The sequence below is a fragment of the Dromiciops gliroides genome, chromosome 6 (assembly GCF_019393635.1).
Source record: "Dromiciops gliroides isolate mDroGli1 chromosome 6, mDroGli1.pri, whole genome shotgun sequence".
Lineage (NCBI taxonomy): Eukaryota > Metazoa > Chordata > Mammalia > Microbiotheria > Microbiotheriidae > Dromiciops > Dromiciops gliroides.
The window spans coordinates 153015330-153032411 of NC_057866.1; the positions used below are offsets into that span (position 1 = coordinate 153015330).

Consider the following 17082-nt stretch of genomic DNA (forward strand, 5'->3'; position numbering starts at 1 on the left):
CCCATTTAAAAAAAATGTGGTTTCATGCATATGTGATTTTTCTCCCCAACTAGATTGTAAGAACAAAGATGATAGGATCATAGATTTAAAGATGTTGGGGTTGTTCAGCACATTTTATGGTGGTGATAGGAAAAAAAAAAGTGTCCATAGTCATGTAGCTAATTAATTGCAGAAAAGGGATTTAGCCACAAGTACTTATTCACCCATCTGGCCTCTCCATAACTCTTATATTTCTAATGACCTCCAGAGCACCTATTCTATCATTTTGCACAAATCAGGGGAATCATGAATGTTTCACGAAGACTTAATTTGGAATGAGTTGCATAATATTAAGCATTCTACTGGAAAGGACATATAGATCCTTTGTATAAGTACCTATAAAGGAAGAAAAAAAGAAAAGCACAAGACAGGATTGTATTTTTTTTTGTTTAATACTTGCATTGCTTCTATAGCGCAATTATAGCAATATTTAAAATTCACTTCTCATTACAAATATTTGTCAAGTTTTATTTCAGAAACATTTTTCCTACTTCCTTATACATGCACCCAGACACACTATAAAAACTCATTCAAAACTCAGTAACATCAAACATCATTCATGTAAACATCTTTCATTAGTTTCCCGTAGTTTTAAAAATCCCAACTCTACAGATGTTGGATAAGGCTTATCAATTTTGTTCAAATGCTGTAAGAGACCAATCAAGAATGTTTGCATGGTACAGTGGGGTGGGGTTCCTGTTTTGCTGTGGTGTCTTCTGCAAACTCACCCCATTCTTTCAACACTTAAACATACCTCACACTCTACTAAGTGACAGCTCAGAGTTAAATGAAAAAGTAGACGAAAAATAGAGGTATAGAGCCATAATTAGGAATTTTTGTGCTAGTGGCAAGCTTCACAAAACATACCTTCAAATCAGTTTTTTTTCCCAGATATACTCAGGTGAAGCAGGAACAGAGCAGAGATCTCAGGACAATGCCCCATAATGAGAAGACAGCTCCCCCTCCCCAAGACACCAGAACCCTAAAGGTGAATGAGGCCACTGATGCGATGGGGCTCATTCATGACAAGGGGGCTCAATTGGGATGTATTGGTTAGTGTTGGGGAAAAGATGCTGCCAGTTACCATCCTCTTCTAACTTATTGTTCTTGTTAATTAAGCGCCAAACTCAAATTTTGTTGCTCTGGGTCAAAGCACCACTACTCCATCCTAGTTATGGCTCTGTGCTCGGGAGTTTTCTCATGTTAGAATCAAAAATTATAGTAGCAAAAAATTGAACCACTTAAATCCACATTAGGATGTGTGCACATACATTGGAAATTAATCATAACAAAATTCTTCATTTTATTTTATCCAAGAGGCACCATTAAGAAAACTCAAGTCTTGATAATCCATGGTAACAAAATTTTACTCTCATTTTTGAGGGATAGTTGAGAGGTATGTCCTAGAAATGCGACTGGTCTTAATATTAAAATGACTTCAAACAACTGTGAGTGCATAATGTTCCATACAGAAGGGGCAAGATTCTCCTCCTGTCTGAATAGGTGTCTCTCTGGTAGTAAGTTAGGAGTTCAGGAAAATGCATTCACTCCAGAACTGAGATTAGGTAATTCGCCATTCTGTAAAATGCTGGTTGATGCTGCCTGCTCTTTCTCCAGCCCCTCCTTCTGGAGGGTGAAGATCTGTATGCAGGAGCTATCGACAGAACTTTGGGGATCTCCCCACCCTGAGAATGAGGCTTAACCTGATCTTCACTAAGAGCAACCTAACTGGGTCTGTGCCTGGGCAGTAGGGATGGAGGTTAATAGCCGCTGGAAAATGCATTTCCAGGCTTCCAACACCCACTTGTGGAGTCCAGTGATGCTGCCCTAAGAAGATGCTGCCACACAGGGTAATCACACCATTTGCCCTAATGGCTCTGATTGATTTTTAGGACCCTTTAGTGACTGAAGAGTGATATAACTCCATCAGCCCCTAATTTACTACCCAGAGGGAACTCAGGCACTGGGGGAAATGGAGCCCATTAGCTTCTTCAATAGCAGATATTAACAACTGAGAAGTCGCTGCTACTTAGAATATTTTTTAGGCTCCTGATGTTTATAAAATTGTTCTGTATTCTTTGCTAATGCACTCAGAAGATCCTCACAAAACTTTATCTTTTTTTTTAAATAGCACTGGAATAAATCAATTTCATTTAAATATATTCATTCTACCATGAAAATATCTCATACAAACATCTATTTACATACAAATGCATTAAAATTTGTGGAAAGTGTTCCCCACACCTGTGGATGTATGGCTTGAATATTTTAATTGCTTTTAATGTGTATCCTTATGCTCACAAAAATAAAATGTGTATTAAAATTTTATAATTTTCTAAAAACAAAACAAAAAAGCAAACCAGGAAATTCAAATTTATAACAGGGAAAAAAGAAGAAAGAATCTTACTGGGGAGCTTCAAATGGAAATCCTTTGAAAAAATTGCACACCTTTGATCTGTGGAAGGTAAATATACAAGTAAGAGATCTTGTGACACCAGCTTTCTGTTGGTTGGTGAGCTGGCTTGTTTATTTTTGAATCATTTACTATAGAAAAATAAATACCTTGGTTTGAAATCATCCTTACTTTTCAGATTGAAATTTAGGTGAATGACTGGCTTTCTAAAAGCAGATGTCTACTCTTTCTACCTGAATATTTTCAATATGTTCTCCCAGGGGAGTTGCAAACCTTTCCTTGGTCTGGACCATCAGCATAGGAAACACCCAGTGTGCTAACTCCCTCCACCCATGCAAATCAGCAACTCAAAGAGTTGCTTGAGGTTCGAAGAGGTTAAGAGACTTGGTGTGGTGATATATCATGGTCTAGTGGGTAGAGATATGACCTTGGAGACAGGAAAACCAGGAAGGACTTGAACCTAGGTCTTCCTGACTACAAGACTACAGTCTCTATCCACTAGGCCACATCACCTTTCTTTTAAAAATATAACACATGTATGTATGTGAAGATACATGTATACTTGTGAAGATATATATGAAACTTTGCTATTACCCTGTGCAACAACCTGAACAATTATAATGAAATTAGCCTTGGTGGTATTTTCAGGTTGTTAACATTACAAAGATAAGAGTTTTTCCATGTTTCAGGCATCCCAGAACACATCTCTGGTCCTGATCTGATTTCCTAAAGGGGTTTTTAAAAACTGATTTTCTTCTTAAGTTTCTTAGGTAGACCAGGGGTGAAGCAAGTCACAGAGCAAGCAAACAAACATACAAAAAAAACATAAAAACAACCCAACCCCCAAACCAAAAACTCAGGTCTTAATCTGTTTCTTTCATCTGGGATCTTTCTATTAATCAAGCTTTTCCTTCCCAAATTAGTCAACTCAAATACCATTTAGGGATGTCTCTGCAGATTAGTTCTGATCAAATGCTAACCAAAGCTACTGTGTCACCATGGGTTGAGAAGATGCTGAGAAAAGAGGCATGCAGAAGAGTCAGGCTGAGACTCATGGTGATCAAAGCTCCTTGAGGCTAGTCCAGAACTAAGCACATACAAGATCTCAAGTTGTTTTGTCAGCACAAAGATGTCCCTTTGGGCCCTCCACCTTTAATCTTTGAAATCCTTGCATCGGTGATACTGGGGAAGGAACCCGATCTAGCCCCCTTCCTTGTCCAGTCTCTTCTGCGTCACTCCTCACACTTTCCAAGCTTCTTCCCTATATTATGCTTCTGGAACAAACTAAGGCCAAGTTCTTTCCTTGCTCTCCTCCCCAGCACCATATACATGCATGTGTGCCCAGTTTCAGTGGGGGCAAACATGGAGATTAGATAACTATAGGAAAAATCTAGGCCTAGAACATACATTCTTTCCTGGGAACCTCTACACCGCCAACTTCTTCACCTACATACAGAAAGCATGAAATCCAATCCAGATTTTGGGCAAAACCCTACATTTTTACAGATGCCTAGTCTCCAAGTCTAAAAATGACTTAAAGTGCCCAAGTTTCTTGGACTAAAGAGCCCAAAAAGAATAGATTGGAAGACAGGGAACCAAAGCCAGGCTTTTTCTGCAGAGTTTTTGCCTCCAAGGAAGACTTAACAAAAACTTCAAAAACAATGCCTTAAAACCTACAACCCTCCATGCTTACTACTAAGCTGTTGTGGAAAAATTGTTTTTCTTCAGTGAGGTGCAGCCTCTAAACTGAATCCCATAGCAGAGACAGGCTGCTAGGGTGGTAGGGTGGTGAGGAACAGATCAGAAAAACGAGGCAAGAAGTTGCATCTATTGCAACACTGAAGGAAAAAGCAGGGTGAAGAGTCAATACAGACAGACTAATCTTTAGGTAGCCATTCCTTGTTTGCCAACAATCAGCACCAAATGCCCTGGGCAACAAAATGAGGAAAGCCACTGAGAAAGGTCAGTGATATAGTCTGGCCAACACATAGGTCAGGGACCCCTTATGGTCTATATCGTACCATCAAGACTTTGACCCCAATCATCTGTCCATTAGAAATTAGACTTCTATTCTTCCAGAGTGCTCTCAGAAGGGGCCTGCTCAGAAAGTAAATAGTGATATAGATGAACACATTTCACATAAACCTAGGTGAGGGCTGGCAGTATTTCCTTTCCCCTCATGCATAAAGGGACACACACACACACACACACACACACACACACACACACACACACACACACACACCCCTCACATTCAGCTTATCCAAAGCAACAAAATACAATGATTGACTCACCTGCCTTAAACAGGAAAAACAAGGAATATAAAATAGTAACCAGTAAGTCTAGTTTAGTGGAAGAGGCAATAAGGGAGGGAAAGAAAGGGAAAAAGAGACAAAAGGAAGGAAAGACAGCAGAAAGGAAAGAGGAAGCAGAGGGAAACTGATGGACTTGTACTGCATGCACATTCACAAAGATGGGACCAGGGGTAGGCAAGACAGGTTGTCACCCAGGATGTGAACATGTAGGGGTTACAATTAGGGATTTTGGGGAATATCAGATTTTACAAATACACATGCTTTTAATGCCATAAAGTTCCACTCTCCATAGCATGTAGGTTTTTATTTTCTGGAAAATCAATTTGTATTTGTGTTTCAGGGAAGGAAGTTTTCCTGTCCCTTTGCTAAACAGGAAAACTCAGGGGGTAACATATAATTTTCATACCCCCCCAAAAGCACCCAGATGCCTTGTCCCAGCTTTGTCTATGTATACACATGTGATATAATACAAAGCAGAGAGAGAATACAGAGGGGGAGGGGAAGGAGAAGGGAAGCGCCAGTGGGTGAGAGATGCTGTGTATATAATACAAAGTGCACGGGGAATGGAGGCAGAAGACCACAGGTCAAAGTCCTGGTTCTGCCACTTGTCTCTGAGACCTTAAGTCCTGTGACTTCAAGCAGGTCACTCCGTGTCTTAATTCTCATCTATAATGAGGTCCCTTCCAAACCTACAGCTCTATCTCAAACTCTCCTGGAAGACAGAGACAGAGGTAGGGAGAGAGAGGTAGAGAGAAGGAGATAGGGCCAAGGAGATGATCAATTTTCATATGAGCATCAGATCATAATGATTGATTGGGATATTAACTTTGGAGTGATGTAACCTATCAGATGTAGAGATGGAAGGGACCTTAGAGAGATCAACTAATTCAACCCTTTCATTTAATAGAAGAGTAAGCTGAGGCTCAGAAAAGTTAAGTAACCTTCCTGAGGTCACACAAATAGCAAATACCATGGTCAGGATTTGAACCCATATCCCCCGACTCAAGATCCAGGGCTTTCCCCTATAATACATGCTTTTTATAGCTTGTCACTTACTCTAATCCTTTATCCTTTACCCTTTAGAGGCTCCATGTTGAATGGCTTAACCAGAGCAATCCACTGGGGGAGAAATGATCTCTTGCAGTGGCAACGACCAAGGCAATATCACCCTGAGGAACACAATCATCAAATCAATGGCTAGAGCTACCCTCCCTGGCTAGAGGTTCCTCTGTCCTGACCCAGATTGTTCATCATTCTGTGATTCAAATGACTGGGATAACTAAATCCAGTTTGCTTTTGCTAACTGCCCAGAAAGAAAGATCACTCACCTTCAAAAACATTCACTTGTATAAAAACCTGAGCACCATGAGGACAACCAGTGTGTAAGTCCAAGAAACACTGTCCCCTCTATCACAGTTTATGGAATGGGGTCTTTCCCCAGAGTGGTGGTCATTCTCACCCTCTTCCTTGGTGTTTGTTGATCAGAAAGATATGCAGGTTACTCAATTCTTCTTCCTGGCTGATCTATGGCAGTGCAGAGGAGGATTGATTCACCATTGCCAACTCTCCCGGATGCATAAGCATCAAATTCACTCTCTCATTAAGTACTTGTTTATGGAATGCCCACCATCTATGAGCAAAAATAGTGAGAACCACCTGGGTCTGACTGAGCTCTGGAACCATGGGGTCTTGTGTTAATAGCCCTAGCTCAGGATGAGCACCCTGGGAAGCATGCTGGCACGGATGGTGGGGAGGAGAGAGGCTGCCTCTGCACAAGCCATGACAGCAAGACCTGAATAGAACAAGCTCTGCGGCCAGAGGAGAACTGAACCAAAGGCACGGGGCCTTCAATCAAGTCCAATAATATGTAGTAGTGTATATGGTAATGAGTAATCTAAGATTTGATTTGAAATAGCAAAGGCTGATTTCACCTCTTTATCCACCACATACCCCTGCCATCTTCCAATCAACAAATAGCTCCCTCTCTGATACCACTCAGAATCTTTATCTATCCTAACTAGATGCCTAAGCGGACCAGTTGGGTGTCAGTTTCCAACAGTGACACTTTGAAAATTAGAAGCACCGCTGCCCTAGAGACCTGTGTCAAATGGAATGCTGGCATGGCCCAAGCAGTCTGAAGCAGATATTGCTATACTTTAGCTGTGTTTAAGCAGTTGAAAAACAAACCCAAATCCCCCCAAACCTATAAATCCATTCAGAGCAATCCAAGTCATAGTATAGACCTAAATAGCTACCTTACACAGAGGTTTTTTTTTTTTTGTTTGTTTCTGCAATTTTTTTTAACGTATATATGGCTTGCAGAGTGGCTGAAATGCTAATAGCTTTGACTATAATGTATTATTTTTGATTCACAAGTTGTACAATGCATTGAAACAGGTAAGTAATTTGCAAACACAATGGTGAAGAGCTTTTGCCTTAAGATTCTACACTGAACCTAGAGATCAATGTTTGTGCCATAGTTATTTTCATTAAAAAGCCAACCCCTAACCCTTTTTTGCATCCCACATGGGGACTCAGGGCTGCTTTTTGAACATGGCATTCAATATACTATGCCCCAAATAAGCCTGCTGTTTAAAGGTCTCATGTTCTATAACTCTAAGTTATACTAGGGCTCACAAGGAGGGAAAGATTTACAGCACTATTAAAGATCCCATACAGATCATGGGCCCCAGATTGCTGCTTCCAGGTGTTAATTCCTCTCCCCTCTTCCTTTCTGAATATACATATTAGAAATCTCCCACAGCTTGATGCAAGTAAGTCCAATCCATTCCTCTTACTGTCTTAAAGCAAAGAGCTCTTCATTTTCATGCAAGGATATTAATTCTATAAAATACACTGGCTCCTAGAACCAGTTATTTATATCAGGATGTAAGAAGGAAACAATGATATAGATAGATAGATAGATATAGAGAGAGCGCCATAGAGATCTATACACAGCCACTCACACAAAATCCTTTAGAAAAGTTATTCCCTTGCAGGAGATTTCTAAGAAAGGGGGAAATGACTCAAAAAAAACCCAGGCTTCTTCTGTACACTAGGAAAAACAAAGTCATTCTTTTGCAAAGATACAGATCAAAGGTTAAAAGGCAAATTATGCTATGTTTAGAGAATACCCAAGTGTAATAATCCTCTAATCTCCACTGTGGCATATATGCAAAAGTGTAATCACACCATTGACATTGGCCATGGAAATAGCATCATGGAAAACCTCTAACTAAAAAAAAAAAAAAAGACCAAAAAACCCCATTTCCCTTTTTTTCAGTCAAATCATTTGGCATCTCTGAATATGGTGCAGACTTAGATTCTAAATACCCAAAGGACATCACGCTGTCTTAGGCAAAATATTAAATAATACCTCCCAATCAGGTGTTGTTGTAACGCTAGCTAATTTTAAACCTAGCATGAGTAATAGAGTCAAAACTAGTTAGTATGCAAGAAACTCATTGCTAACACAGAGTGAGAGGATATGATGTAACAGCATGATCAGTCCCTGGTTATCCAGTTTTCAGTATAAATGTAGTGCATAGATCCAAATTTCTACTCCAGGTCAATAAACCAAAGAGCCGAGTTTGTATTTCACTTCTCCTGGGCAGCCTGGAAGACCTTCAATTCCATTCGATACCATTCCGGGGCTTCTGGCATGCTCTTTCCAGGAGGGTTGTGATCATATCCGTAGGCGACAGTGAGCTCTTCATCTCTCTCCACTGCTTGTTTGGTGCGGATGCATTTGATGGGCCCAAAACGTGGATGTGCAAACCTAAACACCATGACAGATCACTGTCACTAATGGCATTTTTCAGCATCAATAATAAATATTGCCCAAATGTCTAATAGCAATGGCTTTAGCCAAGAGTTGAGGACCAAAGGCCCTTTCAAATGATCTTCATTGGAAGTATCAACAATTAACACTTCCTGTCAGTATATGTGTGTATGTATATATACACACACATACACACATATATGAATATATCTATACATAGACACACACACATACATACATACATACACAGAAACAAACCAATGAATATACACCCAATGAAACCACCTTAAAAATCTATCCTGAATGACATCAGTACAATATGATTCTGGGAAAAGGACAGTGGACCTGGGTTCAAATCCTGACTTTGCTGCTTATTATTTGTGTGACTTCAGGCAAGTCGTGTAACTTCTCATTTACAAAATGAGGTATTTGAACTAAATTACATCTCTGGTTGCTTCCAGTTCTAAACTATAATGATGTCATTTCTCAGGGGTTGTTGTTTAGTCATTTTCAGTCAAGTCCAACTCTTCCTGATACCTTTTGGAGTTTTCTTGGAGTGGTTTGCCATTTCCTTCTCCAGCTCATTTTATAGATGAGGAAACTGAGGCAAACAGGGTTAAGTGACTTGCCCAGGGTCACATAGTTAGTAAATACCTGAGGCTGGATTTGAATTCAGGTCTTCCTGACTCCAGGCCTGGTGCTCTAGCCACTGCACCACATGGCTGCTCATCATAGCTAAGCTATGATGATATGTCATCTCTTGGTGGTATAGCTGCGTAAAATTTGAGCCCTGGAGCTGCCACTGTATTCTACAGAGTCTGGCATACATTTCTTAAGTACTTACCATACTCAAGGCACTATTCTAGCACTGAGGTTACAGATAAGAAATGGGAACAGTCCCTGCCCTCAAGGAGATTACATTCTGCAAGGGGAAAATAATACATACACAGATATATACAAAGTAAAAATTTGGGGGAGGGGGAAGAATTCTCAGTTTCCCTGCTCTTTTTTTGGGGGGGAGGGGTTTGCAGGGCAGTGAGGGTTAAATGACTTGCCCAGGGTTACACAGCTAGTAAGTATCAAGTGTCTTAGGCCGGATTTGAACTCAAGTCCTCCTGAATCCAGGGCTAGTGCTTTACCCACTGCACCACCTACCTGTCCCCAGCTTCTCTGCTCTTAGAGGGGATGTTAGGGAATCTGAGCATCCTGATGTAATACTTGTATTCACAAAAGCTCAAGATGCACTGGCTACATCTGCCCTGAAGCATCTAATCTTTGCTTGCATAAAAAGTAAATAAAAGGGACAGCTAGGTGGCGCAGTGGATAAAGCAGGAGGACCTGAGTTCAAATCTGACCTCAGACACTTGACACTTACTAGCTGTGTGACCCTGGGCAAGTCACTTAATCCTCATTGCCCCCCCCCCCCCAGTAAATAAAAGATCTTTGAAAATGTAAATCCCTAAGCTCTCAGACAGTTTGCCTCCCATGTCTTCCTAGTTATTCCTCATGAAAGCAGAAGCATTTTCATATGATCATTTTGACTAATCAGAACAGCAATGTCGTCTCTATTATTTGGCTTCTTTCCCTTTGCAGGGTAAGTAGGTGGTGCAATTGATAGAGTGCCAGGCATGAGGTCAAGAAGACCGATCTTTCTGAGTTCAAATCTGCCTTCAGACATTTACTGTGTTACCCTGAACAAGTCACTTAATCCTGTTTGATTCAGTTTCCTCATCTGTCAAATGAGCTAAAGAAGGAAATGGCAAACCACTTCAGTATTTTTGCCAGGAAAACTCTAAATGGGCTCATGAACAGTTGGACATGACTGAAATGACTGACCAACAACTTCCCTTTGCAAAATGTGTTCATTTCCACAAATGACTTATGGAATCAGTCTGTCCTTTATAATCCCATCTGAGAAATAGGGCACAGAAGGGGAACTAAGCATAATTTAGAAAACTTCATTTTTCAAGAGCAAGGTCCGATTGATGAGTAGGGAAGTGACGGCTTGGTGAGCCCCCATAGAGTGGGACAAAGGGAGGGAGTGGAATTAGGGCTTCTTTGTAGTTTAATGTGATGGAAAGGATAATATCATCAGACAATATGTCTCAGGTCACCTTCCACCTTAAAAGGAAAGCTTTTCTTGACACAGGCAAAGAAATTCAAAAATCCTTGATTATTATCCCTTAAACTTTCTCTATAAATAAAGTTACCCATTGTTAAAACTATATGAAAAGAATGGAACTCAGGCTGACATTTTGTTCCAAGATCCAAATCTATGATTTTTATGTTTCCTTTTTGCTTTGTCATTTCCATACTCATTAGCAAAAAACTTCAGGGGGTGGAAAGAGAAAAAGGAGAAAAGAACTCCCAATCATTTATTTCAGGTGTTGGTTATTCTTAACCACCCTCTCACATTTTTTTTAAAACAGTGTTTTAAGCTTTACAAAGCACTTTCCTAACATTAATCCCTCAGGATAGAGAATTAGAATATTAATTAAGCCCATTTTAGAGATAAGGAAACTGAGGCACCTATACTTGCCCAGAGTCACAGAGCCAGTACTTTAATGCAGATCTTCTGAGGCCAATTTTCATGCTCTTTCCACCATGCCTCACTGCTCCTTCTTAGGTCTGTATCTCTGCACCAAATGATTTTGGGGGGCCTGCACCTGTGATTTCATATGCATGAATTCCTCTTCCAGTGTGAGATGGCGCTTATCTTTAATTTGTAGTCTTTCAGAGTTGCCTATTTGTAAACTTCGAGTGTTTAAAGGACTTACAAAGAAGCAGTCTCGGGGTTGGAAAAGATCTCAGTTTCCATCCAGTCCAACCTATGCCCGAATACCTATCACTTCTTTTTGTTTGTTTGGTTTATTTTATGGGGCAATGGGGGTTAAGTGACTTGCCCAGGGTCACACTAAGTACCAAGTGTCTGAGGTCGAATTTGAACTCAGGTACTCCTGAATCCAGGGCCAGTGCTTTATCCACTGCACCATCTAGCTGCTCTATCACTTCTACAAGAGATCCAATGAGTGGTCATTTAGCCTCTGCTCAAAGATTTCTCCTAAGAGAGCATGATGCTTCCCAATGTAGCCCATTATACTTGGGGACTGCTGTGTTAAGAAGTTTTTCTTTCTATCTAGCTAAAGAGTTTTACTCTTCAATTTCTACCCACTGCTTCTAGTTCTGTCTCCGGGGGCTGAGCAGAACAAGCCTAATTCTTCTTTCATACAATAACCTCTCAAATATTTTGAAGAGAGCTATCATGTCTCCCCTTACACCTTCTCTAAGCTAAACATACTTATTTCCTTTATCCTCACAAGGACATCCTTTGATGCTCTCCTGATTATTAGCATCCTTTCTAAAATATGGCAACCCAAAACAAAACACTAACCTAGTGTGGTCTTCCGAGGTCAAAGGACAGCAGTACTTCCATTCTTTCCCCCTCTACTTGTCCTAGCCATTATATCTCTATTTATGTAGCTGAATATTGTATTAATATACTTGGCTACCAATAACATACTGTCAATTTGCTCTGAGCTGATAGGCAATTAAAACTCCCAGTTGTTGTTTGTCCATTTTTTTCAGATGACCTAGTTAGCCATACTTTCCCCCTCTTATACCCATGAAGTTGATTTTTTTTAATCCAAGTTCAAGATTTCACATTTATCCCAATTAAATTTTATTTTATGACATCTATCCCAATGTACCAGTCTATTCACTTCTATTTGAATCTTCACTCAGTCTCCTCTCTCTCTTCATTGCTATCATTTGAAAATTTGATAAGCATATAATCTATGCTTTTATTGATGCCCTTGACAAAGAATGATAAATAATACAAGGTGGAAGATAGATTCCTGGGCACTAGAGACTTATTTTCAAGTAATTGCATTATAAGGAAAAGATGGGTTTTGTGTGGGACAACAATAAACTCATATCAGTTGACTCTTCCTGAATGATATTCTTCACCAAAACAAAATATCCAGGTTGCATGCTGAGAATTCAGAAATATAATACAGTTTGATTTAGAAAAGGATAACTTGTATTTGGGTCTCCTTCAAAGGAAATTTCAGTAACTTCTCAGTAGAATATTATTCAAATGTATCTCTTCTCTCTACTGCCAATTTCCCCCTTCTGCCAACAGTACAGAGTGCCCTGAAGAAGCCATTTTCTAACCTCTCTCTGATGTACTAAATGTCTTAATCTTATATCACTATCAAAATCCGGTTTTTCCAGGAATCGAGTTTGCACAAGCATGATTGAAATCAAAAGCCTATGGAAAGCAGAGAAAGAAGTTAGTGGTTGAGCTGGCAATCTCCAAGCTGGTCTGGACACTTTTTTAAACCCAGCTAGCTTTAGCACGAAAGTTCACCTTGTGTGAGTGACTCTCAGGTCTAAAGGTATTTTGGGTTTTTTTGGTTTTTTTGTAGGGCAACGAGGGTTAAGTGACTCGCCCAGGGTCACACAGCTAGTAAGTGTCAAGTGTCTGCATCCGGATTTGAGCTCAGGTCCTCCTGAATCCAGGGCTGATGCTTTATCCACTGTGCCACCTCGCTGCCCCACCAAAGGTTTTTTACAGAGTGAACACAGGACAATTTGATGGCCTCATTATTAATCTGACAGATTTTTACTCGGTTCCTTTTTTCTATTTTAGTTTGGGGTAGTTGGGGAGACTGTGCTATCAAAGAAAAAAATACTGAGCCTGATACTGGGTTCCCCCACTTTCTAGCGGGGGAGCTGCATGGCCTTTCCTCCCATTGGGCCTCGACACTCTCATCTGTAAAATGAAGGGGTTGCGCTGGATGACCTCCCAGGTCCCTTCCAGCTCTAACATTCTGTAATTTTGTGAAGGTAGAAACAGCAACAGTCACAGCTAGCACAATGTCAGAGGCAGGATTTGAACCCAAGTCTTCCCGACTCCGAGGCTAGCCCTGTACTTACTATACCCCACCCCTGTATCCATTGAATGATTAAGACACCAAAGGCATACATGAATGGATTCTCATACACACACACACACACACACACACACACACACACACCTCTTTCCCCCTTAATGAGCATTCTTTCCTTCTATATAGAGGGTCCAACACATAGGCACAAATGTGTGTATACTATACATACATATATATACTTATGTGTTCATTATACATAAATCACATGCACACTATATACACACAGATCACTATATGTAAACACAAAACACTATATCAAACACACACATAACACATGCACACTATAAACACATATAACATACTATGCACACTTACAATGCACACTGTTTATATTAAAAATATAACTCACATACCACCATACCTATATTTGAAGTTACAAAAAGAGCTGCTTCTCTTTGCCAATGATATTCAGCTAGAATAATTTTTAAAGTATTTAAAAGAAGTATTGAGGGGGCAGCTAGATGGCGCAGTGGTTAAAGCACCGGCCCTGAATTCAGGAGTACCTGAGTTCAAATCCGGCCTCAGACACTTGACACTTATTAGCTGTGTGACCCTGAGCAAGTCACTTAACCCCCATTGCCTGCAAAAACCCCCAAAAAACAAAAAACAACAAGAAGTATTGATTTGTATAACTAAAACCTTATATGACAAAACCAGGTATGTTGAGGAAAACTGAACTAGATGGCACCACATAGAGGCAGTGTGGTATAGTGACTAGAACTCTGGGATTGAAGTCCTGAAGCCTTGGGTTCAGATCCCACATTTTTTTTTTTGTGGGGCAATGGGGGTTAAGTGACTTGCCCAGGGTCACACAGCTAGTAAGTGTCAAGTGTCCGAGGCCGGATTTGAACTCAGGTACTCCTGAATCCAGGGCCGGTGCTTTATCCACTGCGCCACCCAGCTGCCCCCAGATCCCACCTTTGATGCTTACTTACTACCTGTGTGACCTTGGCCAAGTTATGTGATCTCCTTTTGGCACTGGCAGAGGGAATTCCCAGTCTGGAAGTGCCCCCTTCCCTCCCATGCCACATGCATGCACTCCCCATGATTTTGTGTGATTTGCACAGTGGCAACCCCTTTTCCTCTTTATCTTGAATTACTGAGGATCTGACCTGTAGCTCTCCTGTGGTATAAGTCAGACACTCATGAAGAGAAAACCACTGGGATACTTCACATTGCATTCCCTCCTCTTCTGTGGGAAAAAAAAACAAACTCTGCCCTTTCAATGAAATCCCAGAATTGGGGGGTCTTGGAGAGCTCTGCTTCAAGAGCACCACCATTAGGCTGCTCAACTTTGTTTCTGGGCTTCTTGTAGTTGGGGGATGATGCTGGTGGCAACTCCATTTTGTAGGATAGGTGCCCCCCAACCCCCAATACTTGTCATCAGCTGCTATGGAAAAAGCAAGCTCAGTCTCAAGCAATGTTTATGCTACTTTTTTTTTTCTGGGGCCATGAGGGTTAAGTGACTTTCCCAGAGTCATACAGCTAGTGTCAAGTGTCTGATCCTGGATTTGAACTCAGGTCCTCCTGAATCCAAGGCTAGTGCTTTATCCACTGTGCCACCTAGCTGCCCTATGCTACCTCTTAGACACAATGGGACCATTTTTCAGGAATTTGGAAAACCTTATTTATCTCAGAACAGACAAGCATATCCAGTCTGCCTGGAAGTCTTTTTGTGACCTCTCTGTTGAAAAAATGAATGAGCCAAAAGCTTCAAGGCGTCTCTGAGCCTCAATCTCCTCATCTGTAACATGGGAGTAATAATATTGGCAGCATTACAGGGTCGTCATGAAGCTCCAATGAGATGTTTGTAAAGTGCTTTATAAACTTTAAAATCCTAGTATAGGGGCAGCTAAGTGGCACAGTGGATAAAGCATCAGCCCTGGATTCAGGAGGACCTGAGTTCAAATCCAGCCTCAGACACCTGGGCAAGTCACTTAATCCCAATTGCCTCACCAAAAAAAAAAAAAAGTCCTAGTGTAAAAGTGAGGAATAATTGTGACTATTTTTATTAGGGGTGTTAAAATAGATCTCAAAGCAATGGAAACATGGATGACAGGTCCTTGGCTAAGCATAGATGCCTGAGTAGCATGCAGTCTGTTTTTCTTCTCTGGTTTAATACCTTTTAAAGCCATAGAATCACCTCTGAGGTGACCTAGTGGTCACCTCATTTTTCAAAAGAACAAACTGAGAAGCAGAGCAGGCAAAGACCTGCCCAAGAAAGGATGGTAAGGTGCATATGGAGGATTTGAATAGGCCAAGTCCTGAGCTCTTTCCACAGAACTGCAGAGGCAGAGCTAGGACTTCAGAGGTCATCTCATCCAACCCTCCCATTTTGCAGATGAGGGAAACTGAGATCTAGAAAAGGCTTACCCAGAGGTTGTCACCCAGGTAGTAAGTGGCAGAGCTGGGGATTAAACTCCAGCCCCTCCGGCTCCAAAGCCAGCATTCTTTCCAAGGTACCATCTCCACATTTCAGTCATCCCGATTACTTTTCTTTCTTTCCTTTTTTTTTTTTTTGAGGGGCAATTGGGGTTAAGTGACTTGCCCAGGATCACACAGATAGTAAGTGTTACATGTCTGAGGTCACATTTGAACTCAGGTCCTCCTGAACCCAGGGTCAGTGCCATCTAGCTGCTCCCCACCCGATTATTTTTCAAAGATAAAATTGATCAGGCCACCATTTCCATCTAGTATCTCAGCTCTTGGGGACCAGGGAGAAATAACAATCACCCACTGCCATTTTACCTCTGACTCCCCCTAACGACATCTAGTACCTCATCCAGGTCAGAGAATTGGCTTGTTTATGTTAAAATGATCATAAGGTTTAGAGCTGAGAGACCTTAGCATTCTCATCTACTTGAATTCTCTCCTTATGGATGAGGATCACAGGATTTTTAAGCTGCAAGAGACCTTAAAAAGTCATCTGGTCCAATACCACCCCCCTCACAACCCCCCACAGTTTTGGTAGTTGAGGAAATTGAGATGGAGAGCTATAAAGTGACTTAGTCAAAGCCACGTAGGGATGTGGTAGGAGAGCCAGGATTCCAACCCAGGATTTGTGACTCCAAATTAAGTCTTTTCATGACCTCAGGCTGCCCGACGGAGTTTGTGCTCTGCTGGTGAATGCCCTGTATGTAACCCTTCCACCACGAGGTCTCTTTCATGACAGGGCCTCTGTACCTCCAGCTTGTACTTACACATCATAGATGCAGTTAGGTGTAAAGGAGTGATTGGCCTTGTGTCCCAGGGAGGCACAGTACTTGGATGCGTGGTTGTAGGGCTCAGGCACGTCGATGACCGTCTCATCATCAAGAGAGAGTGTGTTTCCATTAAGGTCCCAGTCTCTGTCATCCACCTTTCATAAAAACAATACCGTCAGCAACACAGAGCTATTTCTTTTCTTCCAGGAAGTATAAAGAGCTTTGCATGGATTTACTCATGTGTCCTTACAACTTTGGAGTTTATAAAGTGGTGGAGCATCTATCCCTCCATCCTCTCATTCCCAGGGGACATACAAGTAGAGCCGTAAGTAGACCAGGGTGCTCAGTATTTTGCCCCAGGACTTTGAAATTTAGAGGT

At 41.1% G+C, this 17082-nt stretch overlaps 1 protein-coding gene across 1 annotated transcript in view; it reads right to left on the reverse strand.

The window, feature by feature from the left end:
- Positions 1-412: 412 nt before the first annotated feature.
- SETD7 (SET domain containing 7, histone lysine methyltransferase) overlaps positions 413-17082 on the reverse strand; it is a 73040-nt gene continuing 56370 nt past the window's right edge. Inside the window, exons 7-8 of the mRNA XM_043973273.1 lie at positions 16701-16858; positions 413-8545 (exon numbers count right to left, since the gene is read on the reverse strand). Coding sequence (XP_043829208.1) covers positions 8365-8545; positions 16701-16858 — 339 coding nt within the window. The 3' untranslated portion in view covers positions 413-8364. The remainder of the gene's footprint in view (positions 8546-16700; positions 16859-17082) is intronic.